At 42.9% G+C, this 21,476-nt stretch overlaps 10 protein-coding genes across 13 annotated transcripts; 6 read left to right on the top strand and 4 right to left on the bottom strand.

The window, feature by feature from the left end:
* On the top strand, positions 1–1,785 carry LOC6499956 (V-type proton ATPase 21 kDa proteolipid subunit). Its single transcript, XM_001953524.4, has 3 exons — positions 1–147; positions 206–895; positions 1,183–1,785. Exon 2 carries the CDS (start codon positions 228–230, stop codon positions 864–866), a length of 639 nt encoding a protein of 212 aa, XP_001953560.1. The 5' UTR covers positions 1–147; positions 206–227; the 3' UTR covers positions 867–895; positions 1,183–1,785.
* Positions 1,786–2,309: 524 nt separating this feature from the next.
* Positions 2,310–3,308, top strand: LOC6499957 (40S ribosomal protein S5b). Its single transcript, XM_001953523.4, has 2 exons — positions 2,310–2,953; positions 3,033–3,308. Exons 1-2 carry the CDS (start codon positions 2,429–2,431, stop codon positions 3,198–3,200), a joined length of 693 nt encoding a protein of 230 aa, XP_001953559.1. The 5' UTR covers positions 2,310–2,428; the 3' UTR covers positions 3,201–3,308.
* Positions 3,309–3,419: 111 nt separating this feature from the next.
* On the top strand, positions 3,420–5,097 carry LOC6499958 (V-type proton ATPase 21 kDa proteolipid subunit). The gene is made up of 2 exons (XM_001953522.4): positions 3,420–3,611; positions 3,663–5,097. Exon 2 carries the CDS (start codon positions 4,418–4,420, stop codon positions 5,042–5,044), a length of 627 nt encoding a protein of 208 aa, XP_001953558.2. The 5' UTR covers positions 3,420–3,611; positions 3,663–4,417; the 3' UTR covers positions 5,045–5,097.
* On the bottom strand, positions 5,021–6,082 carry LOC6500610 (RRP15-like protein). The gene has a single exon (XM_001953520.4). The coding sequence runs from the start codon at positions 5,981–5,983 to the stop codon at positions 5,123–5,125; it is 861 nt and encodes a 286-aa protein (XP_001953556.1). The 5' UTR covers positions 5,984–6,082; the 3' UTR covers positions 5,021–5,122.
* A 75-nt stretch (positions 6,083–6,157) lies between these two features.
* On the top strand, positions 6,158–7,646 carry LOC6499960 (RNA transcription, translation and transport factor protein). The gene is made up of 3 exons (XM_001953519.4): positions 6,158–6,448; positions 6,513–6,839; positions 6,945–7,646. Exons 1-3 carry the CDS (start codon positions 6,388–6,390, stop codon positions 7,298–7,300), a joined length of 744 nt encoding a protein of 247 aa, XP_001953555.1. The 5' UTR covers positions 6,158–6,387; the 3' UTR covers positions 7,301–7,646.
* LOC6500609 lies at positions 7,559–8,005 on the bottom strand. Its single transcript, XM_001953518.4, has 2 exons — positions 7,813–8,005; positions 7,559–7,758 (listed from the first exon to the last, which is right to left on the bottom strand). Exons 1-2 carry the CDS (start codon positions 7,985–7,987, stop codon positions 7,628–7,630), a joined length of 306 nt encoding a protein of 101 aa, XP_001953554.1. The 5' UTR covers positions 7,988–8,005; the 3' UTR covers positions 7,559–7,627.
* Positions 8,006–8,028: 23 nt separating this feature from the next.
* On the top strand, positions 8,029–9,295 carry LOC6499961 (nudC domain-containing protein 3). Of its 2 annotated transcripts, none has more exons than XM_032449655.2 (3): positions 8,029–8,245; positions 8,288–8,826; positions 8,882–9,295. In XM_032449655.2, the coding sequence occupies exons 1-3, from the start codon at positions 8,145–8,147 to the stop codon at positions 9,166–9,168; spliced, it is 927 nt and encodes a 308-aa protein (XP_032305546.1). In that variant the 5' UTR covers positions 8,029–8,144; the 3' UTR covers positions 9,169–9,295. The 2 variants fall into 2 exon arrangements, with proteins under 2 accessions (XP_032305546.1, XP_001953553.1); XM_001953517.4 differs by having other exon boundaries at positions 8,035–8,245; positions 8,303–8,826.
* On the bottom strand, positions 9,198–10,143 carry LOC6500608 (nurim homolog). The gene is made up of 2 exons (XM_001953516.4): positions 9,807–10,143; positions 9,198–9,744 (listed from the first exon to the last, which is right to left on the bottom strand). The coding sequence occupies exons 1-2, from the start codon at positions 10,131–10,133 to the stop codon at positions 9,310–9,312; spliced, it is 762 nt and encodes a 253-aa protein (XP_001953552.1). The 5' UTR covers positions 10,134–10,143; the 3' UTR covers positions 9,198–9,309.
* A 130-nt stretch (positions 10,144–10,273) lies between these two features.
* Positions 10,274–19,097, top strand: LOC6499963 (ribosome-binding protein 1). Of its 3 annotated transcripts, none has more exons than XM_014910811.3 (7): positions 10,274–10,405; positions 14,604–15,950; positions 16,006–16,671; positions 16,842–16,937; positions 17,045–17,485; positions 17,545–17,667; positions 17,899–19,097. In XM_014910811.3, exons 2-7 carry the CDS (start codon positions 14,667–14,669, stop codon positions 17,905–17,907), a joined length of 2,619 nt encoding a protein of 872 aa, XP_014766297.1. In that variant the 5' UTR covers positions 10,274–10,405; positions 14,604–14,666; the 3' UTR covers positions 17,908–19,097. The 3 variants fall into 3 exon arrangements, with proteins under 3 accessions (XP_014766297.1, XP_014766296.1, XP_001953551.1); XM_001953515.4 differs by lacking the exon at positions 10,274–10,405 and adding an exon at positions 13,539–13,680; XM_014910810.3 differs by lacking the exon at positions 16,842–16,937.
* LOC6500607 (dual specificity protein kinase TTK) lies at positions 19,011–21,386 on the bottom strand. Its single transcript, XM_001953514.4, has 4 exons — positions 21,104–21,386; positions 19,955–20,974; positions 19,345–19,900; positions 19,011–19,280 (listed from the first exon to the last, which is right to left on the bottom strand). The coding sequence occupies exons 1-4, from the start codon at positions 21,286–21,288 to the stop codon at positions 19,140–19,142; spliced, it is 1,902 nt and encodes a 633-aa protein (XP_001953550.1). The 5' UTR covers positions 21,289–21,386; the 3' UTR covers positions 19,011–19,139.
* Between the last annotated feature and the right edge of the window lie 90 nt (positions 21,387–21,476).

Genomic DNA, 21,476 nt, shown 5'->3' with positions numbered 1-21,476 from the left:
CGCAGCCTTGTTATCGCACTTATCGAATGGCGTGATTATTCGATAGCTTATGATAGAGAAAATGTACGTCATGTGATTGTGGATTCTTTTTTTCGCACGAAGCAGTCACCTGTCGGCCGAGAAAAATACAATTACGCCTGCAATTCGGTAAGTGTGAGATGGAAAACTGAAGGATTTGGCAAATAAAACACGTTTCCTACACCAGATAGTCGAGAAAAAGCAGCAACATGGCGGCCCAAATACGCACCGTGGTGACCCAAACGTTCCTGTGGCTCTTCCTCGCAGTGGCCACCATCCTGACCCTGTACTTTGTGATGACGGGCAAGGGCGAGCGTGTGAGTGTTGGCTGGTTCCTGGCCTCCTCCAATCCGTACATGTGGGCGTGTCTCGGCATCGGACTATCCGTCTCGCTGTCCGTGGTGGGCGCCGCCCTTGGAATTCACACAACTGGCACCAGCATCGTGGGTGGCGGTGTTAAGGCACCCCGCATTAAGACCAAGAACTTGATCTCCGTCATTTTCTGCGAGGCTGTCGCCATCTACGGTCTGATCACAGCCATTGTCCTCTCCGGCCAGCTGGAACAGTTCCAAATGGAAACTGCCTTGAACTCTCCTGCCATCCAAAATACCAACTGGTTCTCCGGCTACCTCATCTTTGGAGCCGGTCTGGCCGTCGGCCTGGTTAACCTTTTCTGTGGTATTGCTGTCGGAATTGTGGGTTCGGGAGCTGCTCTCTCTGATGCCGCCAACGCTGCGTTGTTCGTCAAGATCCTCATCGTGGAGATCTTCGGCTCGGCCATCGGTCTTTTCGGCCTGATCGTGGGCATCTACATGACCTCGAAGTCGAAGATGGGAGACAAGGAGTAAAGAGGCCACTGTAGCCATCGTAATGCAGTGTGAGTGTGAATCATAAGGTTACAGTGACGGTCGAGATAAGAGCAACACAAGTCATAAAATCTTAGCATTCCCTAAATGCGTAAAAACTTTAAAGAATGTAATCAAAAAATTAACAAAATAGACTAACTAAATTAACACATTCTATTTATATGATTACAATTACCTCATCCCAAGGTAACTGAGATTACATGACTTTGGATTTTCCATAAAATCAATTTATATTTGCTTCTATCTTGATCGTTGTTAAGAAATGAACTTATATATGATTCTAAATATTCTCCCGCAGTCTTCGCCCTTCAATCAGCATGGAGAACAATAATCAGGCACCAAGGCATTCCCCCATCCCAATGCAGACACGCAAGACATCAGTGTTTGCTTTTTTTTTTGGAAATTACAAGAAGAAGATTGTTATTGCAGTTACAGCTCGCAGGATGATCCACAGAAACCGAAACAAGAACTTCGTTCTGCCGAAACACTTTAAACTGGGACTTTAGTTACTTATTAAGTTGATAGTTGGTTAGTTAAGCTGTTAGTTTTCACGCCTCGCACACTTTAGCAATCACCAGCATCACTCAATCGATTGCAGAGTGTGCCCGATGTGAAAACGACTGAGTTTTGTTTTTTATAATATTCTTTTGCCAAACGAAAGACAAAGTGTGTGTGTATGTCCACTTATGATTCTAAGTAGTTTGTTATGTTTGTTTCTATACTGGCACTTGAACCGCTAATTGAAAATGTATTATATTAAATATCATAAAACGATAAACTTGTATATTTCAAACTACTGTTGATGGCAGAAGTTGTAGAAAGATGCACAGTCGCATTATTATTATTATAGAAAGTATTCCATATTAAAAAAGTAATAAAATATATACGTTTTGTTTCTCAATATGCGTGAATGAATATCTACGGCGATGGCTTATCAGAAGCACGCGCTTCGAGTGCATTACACACATAAATATATCATCCATGTATGTTTGTGTTTTATCAAGTTTAAAGAGCCATCAAGGTGCGAAATAGATTTTGGTTTGTTTCATTATTTATATTAAGTCGTAGGGCTTTTTAGATGCTATTTATCTACCAATTATTTGGGAAAAAAATAATTTGATTTTGAAAGATTTCATTCGTAACTTACAGAATTAAAACGAGTAAAATTTTTCTTTTGTTTAAAAATATTTTATAAAGTTAGGAAATGTTTTTTTTTTTTAAAGAATAATCAAAAATTCTGAAATGATAAGTGATGATTATAAAAATAAAACCGAAAACCAAAATACTGATGGTTTATTATAATTTAAAGAACTTTATCTCTTTTTAATTCTCTCATTATGATCGAAAGTTGCAATTTTCAAACTTGGCGCTTTTTTTCATTAAGCTGGGCAGCACTTTGCCCAGTGTTGTAATCGGCCGCCAAAGTTGAAAACTGACAGTTCTGCCTTTTTTCGTTCCTTTCACATCCTCTTTCTTTTTGGCCGAACGCTTTGCAGAGTTGCACGCTTTTTACTCTTTTCATCCTAATTTTTCCGGATAAAACTATGTCGGAGGAAGTCGTTGAGTCGAATTCTGAGGCAGGTCAGCAGCCACCGCAGCAGGAGGATGAAATCTGGGAGGAGGAGGGACCGCTGACCGTACCGGCCCAACAAGCCAACGAATGGCCGGAGATTAAGCTTTTTGGTCGTTGGGGCTGCGATGATATTTCCATCAGCGACATTTCGCTGCAGGACTACATTGCCGTGAAGGAGAAGTTTGCACGCTACTTGCCGCACTCCGCCGGACGCTATGCGGCCAAACGATTCCGCAAGGCCCAGTGCCCGATTGTGGAACGTTTGACGAGTGGACTTATGATGAAGGGACGCAGCAACGGCAAGAAGCTTCTGGCTTGTCGCATCGTGAAGCACGCTTTCGAGATCATTCATTTGCTTACCTCGGAGAATCCGCTGCAGGTCACCGTGAATGCGATTGTAAACTCTGGACCGCGTGAGGATTCTACGCGTATTGGACGCGCTGGAACTGTGCGTCGTCAGGCCGTCGATGTGTCTCCCTTGCGACGCGTGAATCAGGTAGGTGTTAACTAGTGCATGCATGAACATGCACAAAAACAATTTTTCTCAATAAATCTATAATATGTATTGTTTTTAGGCCATTTGGCTGATTTGCACTGGCGCTCGTGAGGCAGCTTTTCGAAACATCAAAACCGTTGCCGAATGTCTGGCGGATGAGCTTATCAACGCCGCCAAGGGCTCTTCGAATTCGTATGCCATCAAAAAGAAGGACGAACTGGAACGCGTTGCTAAATCGAATCGTTAAATATCGATTTGCTTTCTATATTCATCCCAGTTTTTTAAAGCACAAATACATAAGCTGCTATGTAACCCATTGAACAACAAAATAAAAATACATAAATGTGTTTTAAAATATCTGCGTCAAATTAATGGTAGAGTTTGATCTCTTGGAGCTAAGTTTGGAGCTAAAGAAAATCGGGGTTTTTGTTTATTATGAGATAATAGAAATTATTTAAATAACCCGCCAAAAATGTATTCGAAATAAATGCTTTTGTTAGTATTTCTCATAACTGGGAGCTGGTCACATTATCAAAAATATTTTGTTATTAAACGAAGAATGAGAACTTGCTCCAATTCATATCAATTTTAAAGTTAACAATATGTCAGGAGAAGATTGGAGGTGTCCCGCCTTTCGTGAAAATATCATCTGCAAGCTGTAAGTGGAATAATAAATACTAATTTAGGCTGACAATGGTTTTTTTTTCAGTCACTTTTGGTCCCCGTATAAGGGCCCAGAAAAAATAAGCTGGGCCAAGGCGTTGGAAAATCATCTTTTTCGCCGTTCGAGATCGTCGGAGGAATACTTAAACCTCTTTTCAAAGGTCTTGGATCACTACAAGTCCTTAGCCGGAAAGTCTGGAGGCTCGCTTCCAAATACACAGTGCATGGAGACTGATCTTTTAGCTGCTTTAGAAAACATGAACATCGAGGGGACGGCAAACCCCAATCCACATATGTTTTAAAAATATTTTTAAGATCATACTTAGATTTTAAGGACTCCGCTGGCTAAACTCTTACATTTATATCTAATAATGCATTTCTTTAGGTAAATTACATGGAAAAAAAGATTATTTAGCCAGAACCAAGGACTTTATAGCCTAGCATTTATATGACATATTCCATCTTAGCTTCCTAGCAACAGTATTCCTTATACAATGCTTTGTAACTTTGTAATTATTAATATATGTATTTCAATGGAGAAAATCTACCTAAAATCTATCTAAATTATTAAAGGCATTCCGCTCAAGAATCGGATGAAAGATGTCGAAGTTATGGCCTTCGCTCTAAGCCATACTGCCCTTCTCATGCATTTTCAAAAATTTGAAGTTTTGAATGTTGTTTTTTTTAACAATTTTTTGAGAAAAAAAAATTGTATTCAATAAAGAAGGTTCCCCTTTTAGTTTCATTTGCAATCAAGGCATCTCGGCAGTGAGCACATAAAACTGAAAACAGTCTATCAAAATGAGATTCGCATTATTCTTCTTGTTGTTGATAGTAATGGGAGTTGTCCTCATTATGTCTGGCATCGTCCTAGCTAACGTGATGACCGGAACGGGCGAACGGATGGGCATCAGCTGGTTTCTGTATACCTCGAGTCCTTTTATGTGGGCCGGCATGGGAATCGTGATGGCGTGTTCCCTGTCTGTGGGTGGTGCCGCCGCCGGAATTTACATGACCGGAGCCAGTATTGCAGGTGGCGGAGTTCGATCGCCGCGCATCAAGACGAAGAACCTTATTTCAATCATCTTCTGTGAGGCGGTGGCTATCTATGGCCTGATCACTGCCATCCTGCTGTCAGGATGTGTTGTGAATTTCAACACTGTGCGGCTCATTACCGACAGGAGGGTGATGGAAACCAACATGTTTACCGCTTTTGCGGTTTTTGGCGCTGGACTGACTGTTGGTCTAGTCAATTTGGCATGTGGCGTGGCCGTCGGTATAGTTGGTTCTGGAGCTGCCCTCGCGGATGCGGCCAACTCGGCCTTGTTTGTCAAGATACTAATTGTGGAGATTTTTGGCTCGGCGATCGGGCTCTTTGGGTTGATTGTAAGCATCTACATGATATCCAAGGCGGAAATGGTGACATAATATTTTTACCAGATTTAAATAGAAATTACAATGCATTTTCTAACAACTGTAAAGCTAATATTTATTAAATAATTAAAGCTAATTATCTTCTTCATCGCTATCCTCGGCATCATCGTTTTGATTCTGTTGATCACTATCCTCTTCGTCTTCTTCGTCCCAGTGCTTGATCTTCTTGTTGGTCATAAAATCTTCACGCAGGACATTCCATTCCGACTTCTTTTTACCTTTGGAGGATAAGCCCGTTTGGTCCTCGTCCTCTTCATCATCTTCATCCGAGTCATCCTCCTCTTTCTTCACAGCATTGTCTATTGCTGTGGATTTGGCCCTTTTGCCGCTCATCAGTACGTCCAGAAACTTCCGTTTGTTTATATTGTTCAGCACAGCATCCTGTCGACTGTCAAGGGGGCCAGCGTCCTCCAGCTGCTGCTGCAGATCCTTCTGCTGGATACGTACGGCATTAAAGAACTGAACCACACCACGCGTCGCAACTTTACGTAGCGTTCGTTCTCGCTCCATGTCCCGGTAGCTGGGCTTTACGCGAAGCTGCAGGGGCACATTCTTTCTCTGTTGCTTGGTTAATTGGGCATCTAGAGCAGATGACTCCGGCTTCACATCCTCCTCATCATCTTCATCCTCATCTTTGTCTTCGTCCTTCACCTCGCCTTTTTCTATCTCAAAGTCGTATTCGGGCTTCTTAGCACTCTTGGCCTTCTGTGATCGCACGGATCCTTGGCTGTTTTTCGCACGGGCCAACACGGTTTTATTTTGGGTCTCGGGTTTAGTGGTTTTCAGTACTTTCAGAATGGAATCCGCCCAGCCGGCGTTGCCCTCCACATCGCTTCCATCTTCCTGACTGCCTTCCGCGTCGGATTCTTCTTGGGAACTTTCGGAAGGCGGATCTTCCTTCTGTTTTTTACGGTTCTCTGTGAGAAGAGCCATTTAGGAAATAAAAAATCGTATTGAAGGAGAAAAACAAAACGCGCGTGTTTGTTACACGTTTTTAGAGATGGGAAAAGTGAAACACAGATGGTTTATCGTTGATTGGGACTGTCCACTCTGTGGTTTTAGGTTTTAATAATTTTTTATCTAAGTACCATTTTTTATAAATTAATTTATCAAAGCGACTCAAGTTATTATTTTTAAGAAAATTAAATACATTTAAACTGAAAATTGGAAAAAAGAACTAAGTTGGCAGAACTTTACCAACATAAATAATGAAAAACAATCGATAGCATCAAAAGTTCCATATCAAGAAAGAAGAAGCGCCGGCTTCATGATTTTATAAAGTAGAAAAAATTAAGATTTTTAAATAAAATAATAAATTATTTAACTTAGAAGCGATCATGCTGAAGCTGAAATTGGAAGCATTGGGACATCCCACGCCAGCCGATGTGTCTTTAAGCAGTAAGTGTCATTAGTATATTTCACAAAATGCAAATCAATAATCATTTTTCCTTCAAATCCTCAGATCGCAAGGAATTTGCTAGTACAATTCTCTGGCTGGAGGATCAGAAGATTCGACTATATACAATTGAAGACCGGGAAAAGCTGCGCAATATCGACAACCCCAAAATGTGGGAAGAGGGGTACTTGAAATACAAGGCTGATTTAAACATGCCCTCTTTGGAGTCTCAGCAGGAGGAACTGGCCTGGATCCTCAGTCACGCTGTGCGTCTTGAGTTTCTTGACGATCCAGAACAGTTTGCCTCGATCAACAGCAAACAAAATTCGGCCCAAACCAATGGCAAGCAGACACAACAAAAGATTCAATCAATTTTCGATGGAAAAATCAACGGTAAGAGGAGGATGTTATCAATCGCCTTTTGTGATAGACGAAAACAACACTTTGTTCTAATTGCTTGGAACTAATTAATTTATTATTTTTGTATGCTTCAAACAGTTCAGGACAAGGCGTTTATCGATGGTGTTCGGCTGCTGGCCAGCAAACTAAACGTACCTCATCATCCCAACCACCTGCTGCAGTTGGAGGCTGTGGCACGGATAGTGCACGAACGCCTCTCACCTGCCGCTAGGGGACGGCAGCCAATCGTGGGAACTCCTTTTCCGTTTGATAAAGGAAACGACATAGTCTCATCCAACGATCCCGCCCTGGACCTGCCCATGCGTATCCTGCGACTGCTGCAGATCCAGAGCCTTCGACAACTGCAGACTCACATTAACGAGACGATTGTAGCAGTTCAGAATATAACTGCCAATCCAAAGACTGACACCAAGCTAGGAAAAGTGGGCCGCTAGTGCTCCAAGAACCCGACTATCTAGGCGACAAAAATTTACTTTATTTTTTTTTTTTATTTCTGTGCGATTTTTAACAAAAAAAACTTATGCAGGTCGCCACGATTCTCCGAGGTCATTATAGAACTTGTAATCAGAAGCCGAATGAAACAATAACACAAGAATTTTTTTTAACAAAATATTTATGCCAGCAACAAATAGCAAAAAACGTTCTAATTTAGTATTGCAGCCAGTGAGAATTCCGCAAGGAAAGCAATCAAATTTAGTATGTCTATACAAATATTTTTAGATTTAATTCTGTCCCATTACAACTCAAATAAAGTCTAACTATTATCGTCTAGCAAAAAACTCATGATCCTTGGAACTCTTCAAAACCTTAGTTTCCTCCTCCTTCAGTTCCTTCGCCGGAGCTTTGAGGAAACTTGCATCTGCCAAGCGGGCCACGCCAAGTAATCCTGCAGCTAAAAGTGGAATGATGAAAAATGGCCTGCATTAGAATATTTATACCAACTTACCGGCCGCCAAACTCTTCATTGTGTATTGTTCAAAAAGCTTAGGGCGCTTTTTTGATTGGACCAGCAGATAGGCTCCAATACCGACGAGGCCAAAACCACTGATCAAGCGGCAAGCCAGACAGTCGACTTCCTGGGAGACATTATCCCTGTACCAAAGAGATAGCCTTCCAATCATTTTGATATATTGTTATGAATAGATCGGCACAGCCACCTCCACAACACTCCGGTTAGAGATGAGAATTTTCTTTGAACCGATTTATCGCTACTTTTTAGTGTTGGGAAGCGCTCAAATGAATCTTGTAGTGGTTTGCTTTTAATTTTTTGATTGAAATATGGATTTCCAACGCAATGATGCCATGTTAATGGAGATCCTGCAGGATCGAAAGACAATTACTGGATTTCTCGACTCCATATTCGGTTTCCTTCGGCGCAAGTACTTGTTTTTCTATCCAAACTGTATGCATAAATTTTAAAGGTATTTGCGTTTTAGCACCGACTTTTACCATACAAAGCGTGATGAGACGGATAAAATAGGCTTTCCCGAGGGCGTAAGGGATCAAATTCTTTATGGCGCTATGCAGCGTTACGATCCGGACTGCTGGCTCCAGACAATGACAGCTGAAGATGGAACTGGTGACGACGGTGAAGAGGCTCCACCAGCCATTGAGGAAATAACATTGGAAAGTGAAGATATTACTCCAAATGAGATTATAAATAATGTTGTTACCGAGCGAAAGGAAAAGCCCATATTCTCACCCTGCGATTATAAAAATGGAGACATTTTTGAGACCCATTGCTGGTCACAAACACAAAAGGATGTGGAGCTTCAAGTAAAATTGCCAGAGGATATGAAGTCCTCAAAGAAACTAAACATATTAATTAAGCCTCAGAGTATTAGAGTAACCAGCAAACTCCCGCCAGAAGTTGTTATCCTGGAAGGGAATCTCAGTCAGCGGATCAAACACAATGAGGCTGTGTGGAGCATTGACGAAAACAAGCTTATAATCAGTTTAGGTTGGGAAATAGTTTTAACAATTAAAAATCCATAGTAACGTATATTTTTTTTCAGACAAATTCAAAGAACTGTGGTGGGAGCGACTATTTGAAGGTGATCCCGAAATCGATCACAAAAAAATTGAGTGTGAGAATTACATTGATGAATTACCAGAGGGTACTCAAGCCACTCTAGAAAAACTTCGATTTGATCAAATTGCAGCGGATAATGCCCAAAAAGAGTCGCAGTCTTCCAATCCAAATCAGGCGGCAACCATTGAACGTTTACGAAAAGCTTGGGATGCTGATGGCTCTCCTTTCAAAGGACAGCCATTCGATCCTTCTATTGTAAGAATGAGTTAATTTTTAATTCTAAAAGCTGTAGTTGTAAGTTAGTTTTTTGACAAGATTATTTAATTTGTAAGTAATCAAAAATTAGTTAGATTTTAATACAAACGAACACAAAAACGTGTTAACTTAACACTAAAGATATGTATGTATAAGTTACTGGGTCTTCAGTTCGAGCTTCTTGCGGTGCAGTTGCAGTTTGTGGTATTCCACATCCTTGTGGTCCGTCGACCAGGCCACATACATATAAATAATAAGGAGCACGGCCAATACCAAGCGATCCACACTCATCACGTTAGTGGCCAACAGGATGAGGGATAGACCCACGAAGGACGGATGCCTGACATGCGCGTATAAATTGCGCAATTCGTTGGATTTGTACTTAAGTGGTTCTCCATAAGCCTTTAAGTCATAGTATGCCTGCTTAACGCCTAGTAATTCGGGCAGATCCATCACCAAACTACCGCCGAAGATCACAATCCAGCAAATTCCGTGGGTGATCACAAAGGTCCACCAAAGAGGAGCACTCGACTCAACATCAACTTGCCATAGGACAATGGACGGCGCTGACAGCCAGTTTTGGATTAGATACTGAAATGAGCATTTGCATAAGCAAGGTCATGTTTTGTTATTGCTTTTTCAGGTATACAAACATGTAAACAAATCGATGACGTCAGACTATAAATAGTTCGCTCAGCCCCAGCCAAACCCAATTTGGCCAGGAGTTTTTTAACGAATGCTGACTTAAGGAAGCTGTGCTGAAATATGAATCCAATCAAGTAGAGTGTGTCGAAGACTACCGGTCCATAGGCAGTGTGCAGACGGGACTTGTTATCCAGTAGATTAAAAACCCAATTCCATTCCTTGGAAATGGACCGAGGAGACGATAGAAAGAGCACAAGATGCCCGACCACGTAAAAAGAGTAGGCGAAAGTGGCGATCGAGGCGAGGAGTACTATGCCCTTAAACAAAGAGGCCATGGTCCGCAATCAAAGTTAAAAAACTTCTTCTATTTATAAAAAGGAAAACTAACAACAAATGGTGTTTGAAGAACTATCTGTGTTGTAAAACCACTCATAAACTTTGTATACCATTCCTAACAAAACAGCGTTAGTGTTGGAAAATACGTACTTAGAAGTGTCATCTCTAACAATTCACTCCACCTGGCAACACTAGTTGCGAATTGTTCGACATCTCTTCGTTCGGTAGTTTATAAATGTTTCAAGTTTCCAACTAAACGCATATTAAAAGTGTAAGTCGTAGCCAGAAGGCTTAAGTAAAGCTACCAGCAAAATTTTCGATAAATAAACACCTTAGTTCACACGTAAATAGATGCCGAAAAGGGCATAGAAAAAATTGCCGACGCGACAACGCTACTCACACACACCCGCGCAGTAGCATACGCATACACACAAACACAAGTTGCTTGCAAATGGCGGATGCGTTTCCAACAAAAAAGAAAACTGCATTTAAATGTGAAATGTTGTAAAAATTGTTGACGTTGCAACTTCTAACTTGGTAGTAAAAAAATGGCAGAAAAACTAATGGGAATTTACAGGGGACGGAGCGTTAAAGAGAGTCCGAGCGGCATTAGTGCAAATGTGTTTGTGTGTGTGTGAGAGTGAGTGTGTCTGTGTATGTGCTGAGGTGCACTGCATTTTGTTGTTTTTCTAAGAGAGAGACGCCCTTTTGTCTTCGCGATGCCAAAGAAAGCGGTATTTTATGGGTTTGCAATTATTCTTTGTGCCAATTAGAAGTCCAATTAGCGCAGGAGAGGAGGAAGGTGGGGGGGCGAAAATCTCGCCACTTTCACTGTCTTGCTGCCACCACAACTTGCCACTTAATTATGAGTAAAAGGGACAGCTGACACAAAGGCCTTGCAGATTTATTTGATTTTCCCGAAAAGTCGGGCGCCGCCGTCTGGCCACCTACCACTCCCCCTCCCCCTCCCATGCTCATCATTTTGCGATTTTATCAAACAAGAAATAAGCATAATTGATGTGCTTGGCCTCTATTCGCTAGCCTCTTTTTGCTCCTCTGACATTTTACACATTGTTGGCAGCCTGCGCTGACCTCACCACCACACACACGAAGACACGTAGATGAGGGGGGCGGAGGGGCGGATGGCCGGATGAGAGAAAGCGGGAGCGGCTTGCAAGTCCCATAAGTTATTTATCAAAAGTGCAAGCGATAAGGTCTGTGGCAAAGATTCCTGGAAAAGATAAGAAATTTATATTTTTATAATTTAGTATCTTTTAAAAATAAAATATTACTATTTCCCTGACACTTGAGGCTTAAAATTATTTACTAAAAGGGGGTCTACTATCTGAAATTATGGGGGAAAGCCAATTGATAGTAAATTATGTTGAAAAGTCACCCGGCGACGTCAGCAATCAATAATCATTAACAGGCAGCCTTTTTCATTTTGCTTATTTATAGCAGAGAAGACGAACGCACACACTCACACACACAAATACAGCTTTGTGAGTCACTATCTTGGGGCAAGCTTCCATCTCTGGACCAAAAAAAACCCAATGAAAGAAAGAAGACAAAAAAAAAATTCGAACTTGACGCTCCCACGCAAAACTAGTCCCATGCTACGCTCTCTTTGGCCTAGGAACAAAAAAAATAAAAATAAAAATAAAACATTGCATGTTGCATAAATATTACAAGAAAACATGAGGAAAACGGAGAGCAGCAGAGCTTTCTAAAATTAAAACAATTGAGCCGCCGCTTGGTCGCTGAAAATAGCAGGGCCAGAAAATGCATTTATGAATAACTGAAAGAAGAAATAATGAATGGCTGTGCTCTCTCTTTGGACGAGCGTGACAGAAGGAAAGAGAGCGGATGGGGGTCTTGCACCGTTATCAGTGCTGACGCTGTCACTGCAATTCACAGAAACAAGCTAAATAATAATTCCAAACTACTATCAGTGCTGCTGTCAAGATAATAGTACAATACAAGTTCAAGGATAACAATTTCTAGTATATAACTATATAAAATAGATTAGTTTTAAGACAATGTAATATTTTTCATGAATTAATAATTGAGGTTTTATTGCAAGTACTATGACATATCTGAATGTCATTACATACGAGAAAAAAAAGCCAATTTCTCATTTGTGACCGGCTCACGGACAGAGAGAAATTCCAAGTGCCATGTGTTTGTGTGTGAGTGTGGAGCAGCTAATTGAACACTGGGGCAGCTGCGAAGGAAGTGGCAGAGAGGGAGAATGCGAAATTAGGCCAACTGTGCAGTTGGATGCCAGTTCGTTGTAATCAGGGCGAGCTGCCAGCCAAGAACAGCCTCTGTTCTGTATTTGCATGCCCCAGACCATAATACACAATTATTTATAGATGGCCATAATGATAATTGGCAGAAAGATTTGGACTTTCACACAAACACACACACATACAGACATACTTGCTTGGCCAGTTTTCGCAGCGTCGCTCTTCCGGTTGATGACCTTTACCGGCGTTTTTATTGTGTTGTTTCTCTTTTCCTCAAGTGTTTGCTCTTGGCTCTTCTCCCACCCCTCCCCTGTCTCTTCATGTCTGCGGGTCTCATTGGAGCGTTACCGTTAAACACCCTGTTCCCACTATCGATTGGTTTGATTGGAAGCCTCCCCCACCTCCTCGCATGGGAATTAATTATTAATTAAACTTTAAAGGCACAAATAAACCAATATGTTTGAAGAGCAAATAGACAAAAAAAAAAATTACACTGCCAGACAAAATCAATTAATTTATTACATTATTCTGTCATTTGAGATTGGAAGAAAAAAAAAATCTATTATTCGCTCACTGCCCAAAAATGTGTGCTTAGTATTTTCAGGAATAGGGAGTGGGGGAAAGAACAAGACATAGTCAGAATCTGTTAGCCAGAAACATGACGCGAGCAAACACAGCAAAAAAAAAACGAAAAAAATCACAAAAAGGTAACCAAAAAAAAAAAAAGCAGACTCGACCTGCCAGTTATCGCTGCCTCTGCTGGCAGCCGCTGCCGCAGAGAGCAACAACCTTGAATTGAAATTTTTTTTTTTTTTTTTTTTGCAATTCGTGAATTTTTGCCACTGAGCCGCGGAAAGCAGTGAAATTTCAAGTTCTAACTGTATGTGATGGCATGAGAGAGGAACAAGAGAGGAATTCAATACAAAGAGAGCGAGAGCACCCAGTAGAAAATGATCTATATTTTGAGAGAAATATTAATTGACAAAAAGAAGACTATTTGAAATGTATCTAGATCTTCAAAAGTATAAAAAGATACATTTTGTCTAAAATACTTTTTTTCAGTGCTAATAAAATTTTTGTCAGTGCAGAGAGTGGGTGAGCCAAGAAGAGAGATCGCAATTCTTTGGAGCCCCACTTGCTGGAACCTCTCCTCGGCCTGTCATTCGCATCTTGCCCAGCGAATAAGACTCGCGGAATTGTCCGTAGAATCCGTAGAAGATAATCACCAGTTTGGGAATTATTTCTTCCAGTGAACTGCCTTAAAATTTGCATACGTGTGCGTCAGCATCTTGATTTTGTGAGTTTTTTGGGTATTTTGTGTCTTCTCCGGTGTTGTTTCTAAAATTTCCGTCAACACCTTCAGTTGCAGAATATATTGTGGAAACTTTCATTCAAGGCTAGGACTGGGACAGCGGATGTGTTCCATAAGCTAATTTTATTCGTGGCGACTTGATTCTTCTGATTGTTTCTGGCTCGGCATAAATTTAAAGTCTGAGGTCTTATCGCATGCCAAATGCCAAAATTGAATTCACCAAAGTGACCTTTACGAAATTCAAGTGTATAAATTGTAGTTGTGGTTGGTTGGGGAAGCGGATGTCCTCAGATCTTGCACTGGACTTGCACTTATCGCGACAGTGAAGTCGTGACAGCGATTTTTATTAATAACACGTCAAGCCAACACCGATCGCTGCACAAACAACTTAGTCATACAGTGGCCAGTGTATCCGTATCCGTATCTGTATCTGTATCTGTATCTGTGTTGGAACCATTCACCGGCCGGTGACTGATAAGCACGTACAAGCCTTTGGCTAAACCTTCCAATTATTTTCCCCCAACTCTTTTCAAACTGCCTAGTTTAGAGCTAAATTCCGAAATTTCACTTAATAATTGGTTTCTCCACGTCACCACTTTGCTTCAAGTTCATAGTATTGGTACTTTGTATTTTAAAGCACAACTGCTGATAGTAGCCAAGAAATGTTCAGTTTAGTCGTTATTTTCGGTCTGATAGCAAAGGTTCTTGTTCAGTGACCTAAAAAACACATCTATAGCTTCAGTAAGATTAAGAATTCCTTTTCGTTAATCAGCAATAAGGGTCTAACAAGGGATTTTCCCTGTAATTAAGTGTAATCTAGCCTTCTTTATTGATTTATTATTAATGGAGTGGGTGGGACAGAAGTTCTGACAAAGAAAATAGCTTCTAAACGTCGTCTTTTATTGCAGTACCTATCGTAAAGGAGACCACTGAGAGAAGAACCCACGGCCGAAACGGAAAGATATGCAAATATGGACTTCCACATACTGATCGTCATCGGTTGTGTGTTCACCGCCTCCCTGCTCTCGTTTCTGTTCATCAACAAGATCTTCCGGCGCAAGACATTCGAGGAGGTGGTGGCGGAGAAGCGGGCTCTGAACGCCAATCTGTACAAGGCGGCAGGTGGAGCGGCCGCCAAGAAGCCCAAGAAGAAGGATCTGAAACGGGAGAAGAAGCAGCGCCAGCGCGAACAACAGCGGGATGCGAACAATGAGCCGGAGGCGGAGGAGGCCGAGGACTACTCGGACGGACAGTCGGAGGGTCAGGGTTCCGTCGCAGACGATGAGCCCGGACTGTCCAAGCAGCACGTTGAGTTTGAGCCCGATGCGGAGATCCTGAATGACCAGCGACGTCCCAGCAGCGTGGCTGAGAAGGAGAACCAACCCTCCGCCACCGGCAAGAAGGGCAAGAAGGACAAGCGCAACGGCGGTGGCAACAACAAAGCGGCCGGCATCCTGGTCAACAAGAACGAAACCGTGGTCGTCAAAACCTCCCTTTCGGAGGAGACTCCCGTCTTGAACAATTTCGAGGCCAAGGCTCCCAAGGATGTGGTTGAACTGAAGAAGCAGGAGCAGAAGGAGCGCAAGGAGGACAACAACAACACCAAGCAGCAGGTACAGAAGAAGAACGGAGCTGGAAACGCAGCCAAGAAGGAGAAACCAGCAGCTGCTGATCCCGAGCCACCAACTGCACCCAAGATTGTCAAGCAGCAGCAGCAGCAGCAGCAGAATGGTTCACCCAAAACGCAGCACAATCAGGCCAACAACAAGACCAAGCAGCAACAGCACAACAAGCAGAAGCAGAAGGAGACTCTGACCGCCAAGGACCTGGCTCAAGCTCTGGACAAACTGGCAGAGTACCAGAACCAGACCATCGGAGTCAACGCCCTCATCAACGTGTTTTCTCGCGCGGAACTCAACCGCTCCGAGATCCAAATCCTAATTGACTATTTGCTGAACAAGCAGCAGGACATGCCGGCCTCGCACGCCGAGTGGTCCGACGACATCTGCCAGAAGCTCAAACGCCAGCTGGAGGAGAAGGAGAAGCTGCTGGCCGAGGAGCAGGAGGCCTCCATCGGCATCCAGGCCAAGCTGCGGGAGCTGAGGCAAGAGGTTAACACGGAGCGTGCTCAGATGCACAGCCGCATCCAGGCCTACAACGACAAGGTGCAGGCCAAGGAGCAGGAACTGGCTGCTCTTAACCAGGAGCTGTCCAGTCTCAATGATAAGCTCACGCTCGAGCGACAGCAGTTCCAGGTAGGAATATTATTAACTTAATTATTTAATCATATTAATTATTATTTTATTCCAGACACTGTTGAGGGAGAAGCAGGCCAGCTCGCAGGACCTTGTGCCACAGCTGCAGCGCCTGCAGCAGGATTTGGCTCACAAGGAGAAGTGCCTGGCTGACATGACGGCCTTCGTGAACGCCGAGACTCAGCAGAAGAACGAGCTGATCCAGCAGCAAGCCCAGCAACTCGCCGCTTTGGAACAGCAACGCGACGAGCTCGAGCAGCGCCAAAACAACACCGTCTTTGAGTTGGAGCAGCGCAAACAGCTCGAGCAGGAGAACACGGAGCTGAAGCAAGAGCTTCGTACTCTGACCCAGGCCCAGTCGGAGCTACAGCGCGTCCACACTGCGGAGTTGCAGGAACTGCGCCAGCAGTCGGTGGACCTGGAGGCCAATAACCAGGCGCTCAACCAGAAGCTCAGCCAGGCGGCCAACAGTGCCGTTCAAGCCACCGCCGCCCAGTCGGAGCAGGCCCAGGTCCAGTCCGAAGCCCTGGCCCAGAAGCAGCAAGAGCTCACCGCCCTTCGTTCGCAGCTGGGATCGGTGACAGAGGCCCAGGCCCAGCAGCAGAAGGCGACCACTGCGCTGCAGTCACAGCTGCAGGAAGTCCAGCAGCGGGCAGAGCAACTGCAGGCCAAGGAGAAGCAGCTGCAACAGGAGCTTCAGGAGCAGAGGGAGAAGAATAATGTGAGTTAAATATTTAATTAAGTTAATGCCTAAAATGGATCAACTCCTAAAGCCTAGAAGCCTGTTTTAAGTCTAAACTAGCCATAGTACATAATTTCTGTTGCCATTTGCTTGCTGTTCCCTCACTTCCTGCATCCTTTACTAATTGCAACGTATTTGTGTTTCGTCAGGACGTGCGTTTGAAAAATTGGAAGCTGATCGAAGCTTTGCAAAATGCCGAAGCCTTAACGGCGAAAACGAAAACAAATACAGCGCAATCTATTAGTGTAAGTGCATGACTTTTGCCAGCTTTTCCAGCCCTGCCTGCTTCCCTTATTTTCTCCTCAAACAATCCATTTTTATATTAATTTTTGGTATTATTCTTACTTTTCAGCAACAAAATAAAGAGCTGCAGCAACAGAAGCAGCAATTGAATGGAGGAGGAGGAAGTGCCAGCTCGGCAAAGAGCGAGCAGCAGCGCATCCGGGATCTCTACCTTCGCCTGTATCCCGATGCCGTGAAGGCGCAGTCGGGTAACGCCCTGCAGGCCTCCTTCGACCAGTGGCTGGAACAGGTCCTGACCACGCACGTCAAGCAGCAGCAGGATAAGCTGCAGAAACAGATCAGCAGTAGTAATAAGTCCACACAATCAAACAGCAGTAGCAGTAGCAACCACAACAGCACCCACAATAATATTAGTAGCAATAATAGTAGTTCGAATAGCCAATCCCCCTCAGCAGCCACCTCGTCAGTAGCCGAGCAGAAGGAGCTGCAAAAACAGAACCTGCAGTTGCGCGAGTGCAACGACAAGCTCACGCAGCTGGTCACCAAGACTGTAAGCTATTAACTATTATTAACTATTATTTCAGACAGTAATATTTTGCCTTCTTACAGACCAACACTCTGATGGACTTGGAGAATCGTGCTCGCGAGCAGGACGAGCACTGGCGCGGTATTGTTGACGAGAAGGAGCAACTTATCGTTAAGCTGCAGCAGCATGCCTCCAACGGAGAACAGGTAAGAAATGCCAGATAATAGGCGTAACTAAATCTAACTTAATTAGATAGTTACAGCTATAGATTGACTTACTATATAGGGGAGAATTATTAATAGAGGCTTCTACTTCAGAATGAAGCTTGGCTTTTTAGCATTCGCTGGCTGTTGTCTGGCAGTAGCATAATTAAAATAAAATGAATTTAACTATTAAACAAACAATTGATTTACCATTTTTTTTTGGTTGCATTGCAGGACATTTAATGTCGCACTGACGGATGAAGAATGAAAGGAAGACAAGGAGCCAACAACGACGATAAACTGACAAGCATTCGCAGAGTTTGTCCAACTTCCATAACAACCGCAACAGCTAACAACAAGAATTCTAACAATCTATTAAGTTTAAAGTTAGTGCGACACTAAATCCCAGAGAAGATGGCGTTCGAAGAAGCATGTCCTGTCCCCCCAAACAACAGCAACATTTAACATTTTAAAGTAGCGAAAATCTGCAATTATGAGAATGAAGAACTATGGAATGCTTTAAGAAATTATATACACGTAGCTAAGGCAAGATAATGATACAAAAAAAAAAAAACAAAAATCGAAACTTGTGCAATGTTAAAAATGAAGAGCAAGAGAAGATAAGCTAGCGAAGAAAACGCCCAAGTCGTCTGACAACAAAATCCAGGCATTTTCCACTCAAGCCCTCCCACAAAATAGAAAAAAAAAACCAACAAACAAACAGTAACAAAATCCATTGCTGCTGCTACTTTCTTATTTTTATTATTATTTATCCTACTACGCATGCGGTTATTATTTATGTTATACTTGCATTTAAAACGCGCTATAATCAATTGTATATGTATCCTATGTTAAGCAAATGAATTTACACCCCAATCATTTAAATGGGAAATCCATAAATATAAAAAAGTAAATAGTATATATGTGTATTTGGGTCTATGACGAATTTTTTTGTACTGTATACTGTACTGTATGTTTCCATAATTGTTTTCTGTTTTTTTTTGTGAGATTTTTTAAAAATGATTTCCTCCCAACTCACTCCCTCCCAAGAATCAGCGCAGAGTATTGAGCAGCCAGCAGCAGCAACATTTAATTAAGCGTATATAAACAAGAAAACTATTTTTATATAAAACTAAAGGAGAAACTAATTTATAAGTGAACGCGAATTAAATGCATGAATGCTAATTAGCGACTAATCGTCGAGAACCTGTTGCATGAAACAAAAATAAAAAACAAAATACAAGAAATACATCAAATTGTAAACTAAGAATGTGAAAATTAGGGGAAAAAAATCAACAAATTAAAGCCCATCATCAACAACCACATAAATGAAACACAAATATGAATGAGCTATAGCTGCATTATAATGATTTATGATGTATAATTTACGATAAATGAGAATTAAATACATACACACACATATGAGAAAGACATTCGACCATCATTATTTTTTATTCGCCCTTCGAGCTTACTGGCTAGTTGTTGGATGCGGCGGCGGTTGTTCTGCCGGGTATCTGGAGGTTCTGAAGGGGAATGAGCATATGGAATGGATACTGCAGAAGTTCAGTGCAAGATGGTCGCCTCTTGGGATTCAACTGCAGGCATTTCTTGACCATCTGAAAGGGGAGATGAATATATTAGTTCTATTATCGATTCAACCTGCTCATAGGAGCAACTTACTTGAATCAGCATATCTGGATAGTAGGGCGGTAGTGCAGGATACTCTATGCTGGTTGCCGGACTCGCAATTGCACTCATCTTGGCGTAGACATTTCGTATATGACCGAAGGGAGTCTTCTGATATATAAGCAGGTACAGGATGCAGCCCAGCGACCACACATCCGACTTGGTGGATATCTTAATCTTTGGCTGATTACCCCGTCGCATCGGACTGTTTCCCGTGGAGGTGTCCGTTAACGCCTCAGGACTAATGTAGTTGAAGGTGCCGGCCTGCGAAAACTTAATGATGCTCGTCGAGTCCACCGCAATGTTGCTGGCAATTCCGAAATCAATGAGCTTCAATCGCCCGTTGACCATCAAGAAGTTGGCTGGCTTCAGATCCGAGTGAATTACCCCGTTTTGGTGAATGTAGTTGACAGCCTGCAGCATTTGGTACAGAATGTTCACTAAGCTGTATAGCGGCAAGTTGGTGGTGTAGTTTTGGAGGATCTTGTTGAGGTCGCAGTCGCCCTTTTCCATTACCATGTACAATTTAAGCTCCTCCCGTAGCAGTTGACTGGAAATAACAATTTATTATCAACAAAAGCCAAATTCAATTATTTAAACTCACTAATCATAGAGCGCCACAACACAAGCGTTTCCCTGAAGCTTAGCCAGAAGCTTGGTCTCGTTCAGATAGCCCTGCACCACTTGGGGATCGGCCTGCAGATCCACTACCTTCAGAGCGAACTCTTCCCCGGTGTCCGATCGCCGGGCTAAATAAACAGAACTGGAGCCCCCGCATCCCAGCTTCTTGACAATCACATACTCGTGGTTCTTAATCTTTAGTGTGCTTGATGGTTTCGCAATGGATTGGGTGGATGGCTTCGGATCAGCCGTGACTATGGGCACTGAGATCAGCTCTTTGGCCGGTTCGATTGTCTCTAGTTTGGGCTGAACTACTTGTTTCTCCTTTTCAACCTCCGAGAAGTCCAGAGACTTTTTGGACTTGCCGCTCTGCGGGTCTTCCTTTTTCGGCTCTGGAATGTCGGGACTTTCACTGATCGTATCGCACAAGGAGAAATTAATACTGTCACTGGGAAAAGGAGCAGCCCGGCTCACAGTCATGGGAGTCTGGAAAAGTACCTTCTGGGAGCGAAACTCATTGGTCACAGCTACCCGACTCTTTCCAGCCTGCGTGGATCCTATTGTGCGAACTTGTGGAGTTACAAAGTCTGCCTCCGGCTTAACCTGTGACTTCATAGCAGTCACGGAGGATGAGGTGGAGGTGACGCCCTTTCGCAACGGCGTCTCAGTATCTAGAAGTTGCCGTCTCTCGGCAATGGATTTTATCGTAGGTGGTGGCGCTTTCGTAGTCACTTGAGCCGCTGGAGGGGATTTCTGACCGCTACAATTGAGGCCCATGTTACCAAACCGGCCGAGAAACGAAAGATTCGAATCGGACTGCTTGAGAGGAGCGGCAGAGGAGGGTCGAGAGGCGGAAATGGTGCCGGTACTGCCCGTAAGCTCGTGAGTTGGGCTCAGCACAAAGGAGTCGTTTAAGATGGCGCAGTTAAGGTTCTGATTACTCTTGTTGTCATCCTCTTCGCTGTCAGAGTCCAGCATCATCAGTTCAGAAGCTCGACGAGGTCTAAAAAGAGTAAACAGTGTCTTAAGTGAAGAAAGCAGGTGTGAGATATATCTTATTCCTTTTTGGGTTATGGCATCTTCCTTATGGATCTAATAATATAGGAATTCAGGGCGAAAAGTGAATCCTTACAGCATTTCCATGGGCATATTCGAAAGTGGCTCGTTCTCCTTGCCCCTGAGCTTATCCTTAATGTGCATTGCCGCTCCCCGAGCCTCCGATCGTTTTTGGTTGAAAGGCGTATTACTGTCTTCGTCGGAATCTAATGCGGCCATCAGATCCTTGTTACGTCGCGGCAGGGGCGTATTTAAGTCCATCTTGCGTTTGGGTTCCCGCTAAAGATCCAGAAATCCAATTGCAAGCATTCAAAAAAAAACAAAGCCAGGACTAGGGATGGAAGCAATTTGAGCTACCTGTCGCCGATGAAAAATCGTAATCGATCGCATGTAAATTTCAATTTATTTTAAACCTGATCAAAGAAAATTAATTAGATTTTAGGAGTATT

This window comes from Drosophila ananassae, chromosome 2L (genome assembly GCF_017639315.1).
Source record: "Drosophila ananassae strain 14024-0371.13 chromosome 2L, ASM1763931v2, whole genome shotgun sequence".
In the NCBI taxonomy this organism is placed as follows: Eukaryota; Metazoa; Arthropoda; class Insecta; order Diptera; family Drosophilidae; genus Drosophila; species Drosophila ananassae.
The sequence above is the reverse complement of the archived record's forward strand: the minus strand, read 5'-3'. Positions and strand labels throughout refer to the sequence as shown.

What these genes read in the sequence shown, in the direction of transcription:
- LOC6499963 (XM_014910811.3), top strand. Translation starts at nt 14,667, where the DNA reads ATGGACTTCCACATACTGATCGTCATCGGTTGTGTGTTCACCGCCTCC. An exon ending in TCGAGCGACAGCAGTTCCAG is followed by an intron (nt 15,951 to 16,005) that starts GTAGGAATATTA and finishes ATTTTATTCCAG; the next exon opens with ACACTGTTGAGGGAGAAGCA. An exon ending in ATACAGCGCAATCTATTAGT is followed by an intron (nt 16,938 to 17,044) that starts GTAAGTGCATGA and finishes CTTACTTTTCAG; the next exon opens with CAACAAAATAAAGAGCTGCA.
- LOC6500607 (XM_001953514.4), bottom strand. Translation starts at nt 21,288, where the DNA reads ATGGACTTAAATACGCCCCTGCCGCGACGTAACAAGGATCTGATGGCC. An exon ending in AATATGCCCATGGAAATGCT is followed by an intron (nt 20,975 to 21,103) that starts GTAAGGATTCAC and finishes TACTCTTTTTAG; the next exon opens with ACCTCGTCGAGCTTCTGAAC. An exon ending in GTTGTGGCGCTCTATGATTA is followed by an intron (nt 19,901 to 19,954) that starts GTGAGTTTAAAT and finishes TGTTATTTCCAG; the next exon opens with TCAACTGCTACGGGAGGAGC.
- LOC6499958 (XM_001953522.4), top strand. Translation starts at nt 4,418, where the DNA reads ATGAGATTCGCATTATTCTTCTTGTTGTTGATAGTAATGGGAGTTGTC.
- LOC6499960 (XM_001953519.4), top strand. Translation starts at nt 6,388, where the DNA reads ATGCTGAAGCTGAAATTGGAAGCATTGGGACATCCCACGCCAGCCGAT. An exon ending in AGCCGATGTGTCTTTAAGCA is followed by an intron (nt 6,449 to 6,512) that starts GTAAGTGTCATT and finishes TCAAATCCTCAG; the next exon opens with ATCGCAAGGAATTTGCTAGT. An exon ending in TTTCGATGGAAAAATCAACG is followed by an intron (nt 6,840 to 6,944) that starts GTAAGAGGAGGA and finishes TGCTTCAAACAG; the next exon opens with TTCAGGACAAGGCGTTTATC.
- LOC6500610 (XM_001953520.4), bottom strand. Translation starts at nt 5,983, where the DNA reads ATGGCTCTTCTCACAGAGAACCGTAAAAAACAGAAGGAAGATCCGCCT.
- LOC6500608 (XM_001953516.4), bottom strand. Translation starts at nt 10,133, where the DNA reads ATGGCCTCTTTGTTTAAGGGCATAGTACTCCTCGCCTCGATCGCCACT. An exon ending in CGTCATCGATTTGTTTACAT is followed by an intron (nt 9,745 to 9,806) that starts GTTTGTATACCT and finishes TGCTCATTTCAG; the next exon opens with TATCTAATCCAAAACTGGCT.
- LOC6499961 (XM_032449655.2), top strand. Translation starts at nt 8,145, where the DNA reads ATGGATTTCCAACGCAATGATGCCATGTTAATGGAGATCCTGCAGGAT. An exon ending in TTCGGTTTCCTTCGGCGCAA is followed by an intron (nt 8,246 to 8,287) that starts GTACTTGTTTTT and finishes TAAATTTTAAAG; the next exon opens with GTATTTGCGTTTTAGCACCG. An exon ending in CAAGCTTATAATCAGTTTAG is followed by an intron (nt 8,827 to 8,881) that starts GTTGGGAAATAG and finishes ATTTTTTTTCAG; the next exon opens with ACAAATTCAAAGAACTGTGG.
- LOC6500609 (XM_001953518.4), bottom strand. Translation starts at nt 7,987, where the DNA reads ATGATTGGAAGGCTATCTCTTTGGTACAGGGATAATGTCTCCCAGGAA. An exon ending in AATGAAGAGTTTGGCGGCCG is followed by an intron (nt 7,759 to 7,812) that starts GTAAGTTGGTAT and finishes TTCCACTTTTAG; the next exon opens with CTGCAGGATTACTTGGCGTG.
- LOC6499956 (XM_001953524.4), top strand. Translation starts at nt 228, where the DNA reads ATGGCGGCCCAAATACGCACCGTGGTGACCCAAACGTTCCTGTGGCTC.
- LOC6499957 (XM_001953523.4), top strand. Translation starts at nt 2,429, where the DNA reads ATGTCGGAGGAAGTCGTTGAGTCGAATTCTGAGGCAGGTCAGCAGCCA. An exon ending in CCTTGCGACGCGTGAATCAG is followed by an intron (nt 2,954 to 3,032) that starts GTAGGTGTTAAC and finishes TATTGTTTTTAG; the next exon opens with GCCATTTGGCTGATTTGCAC.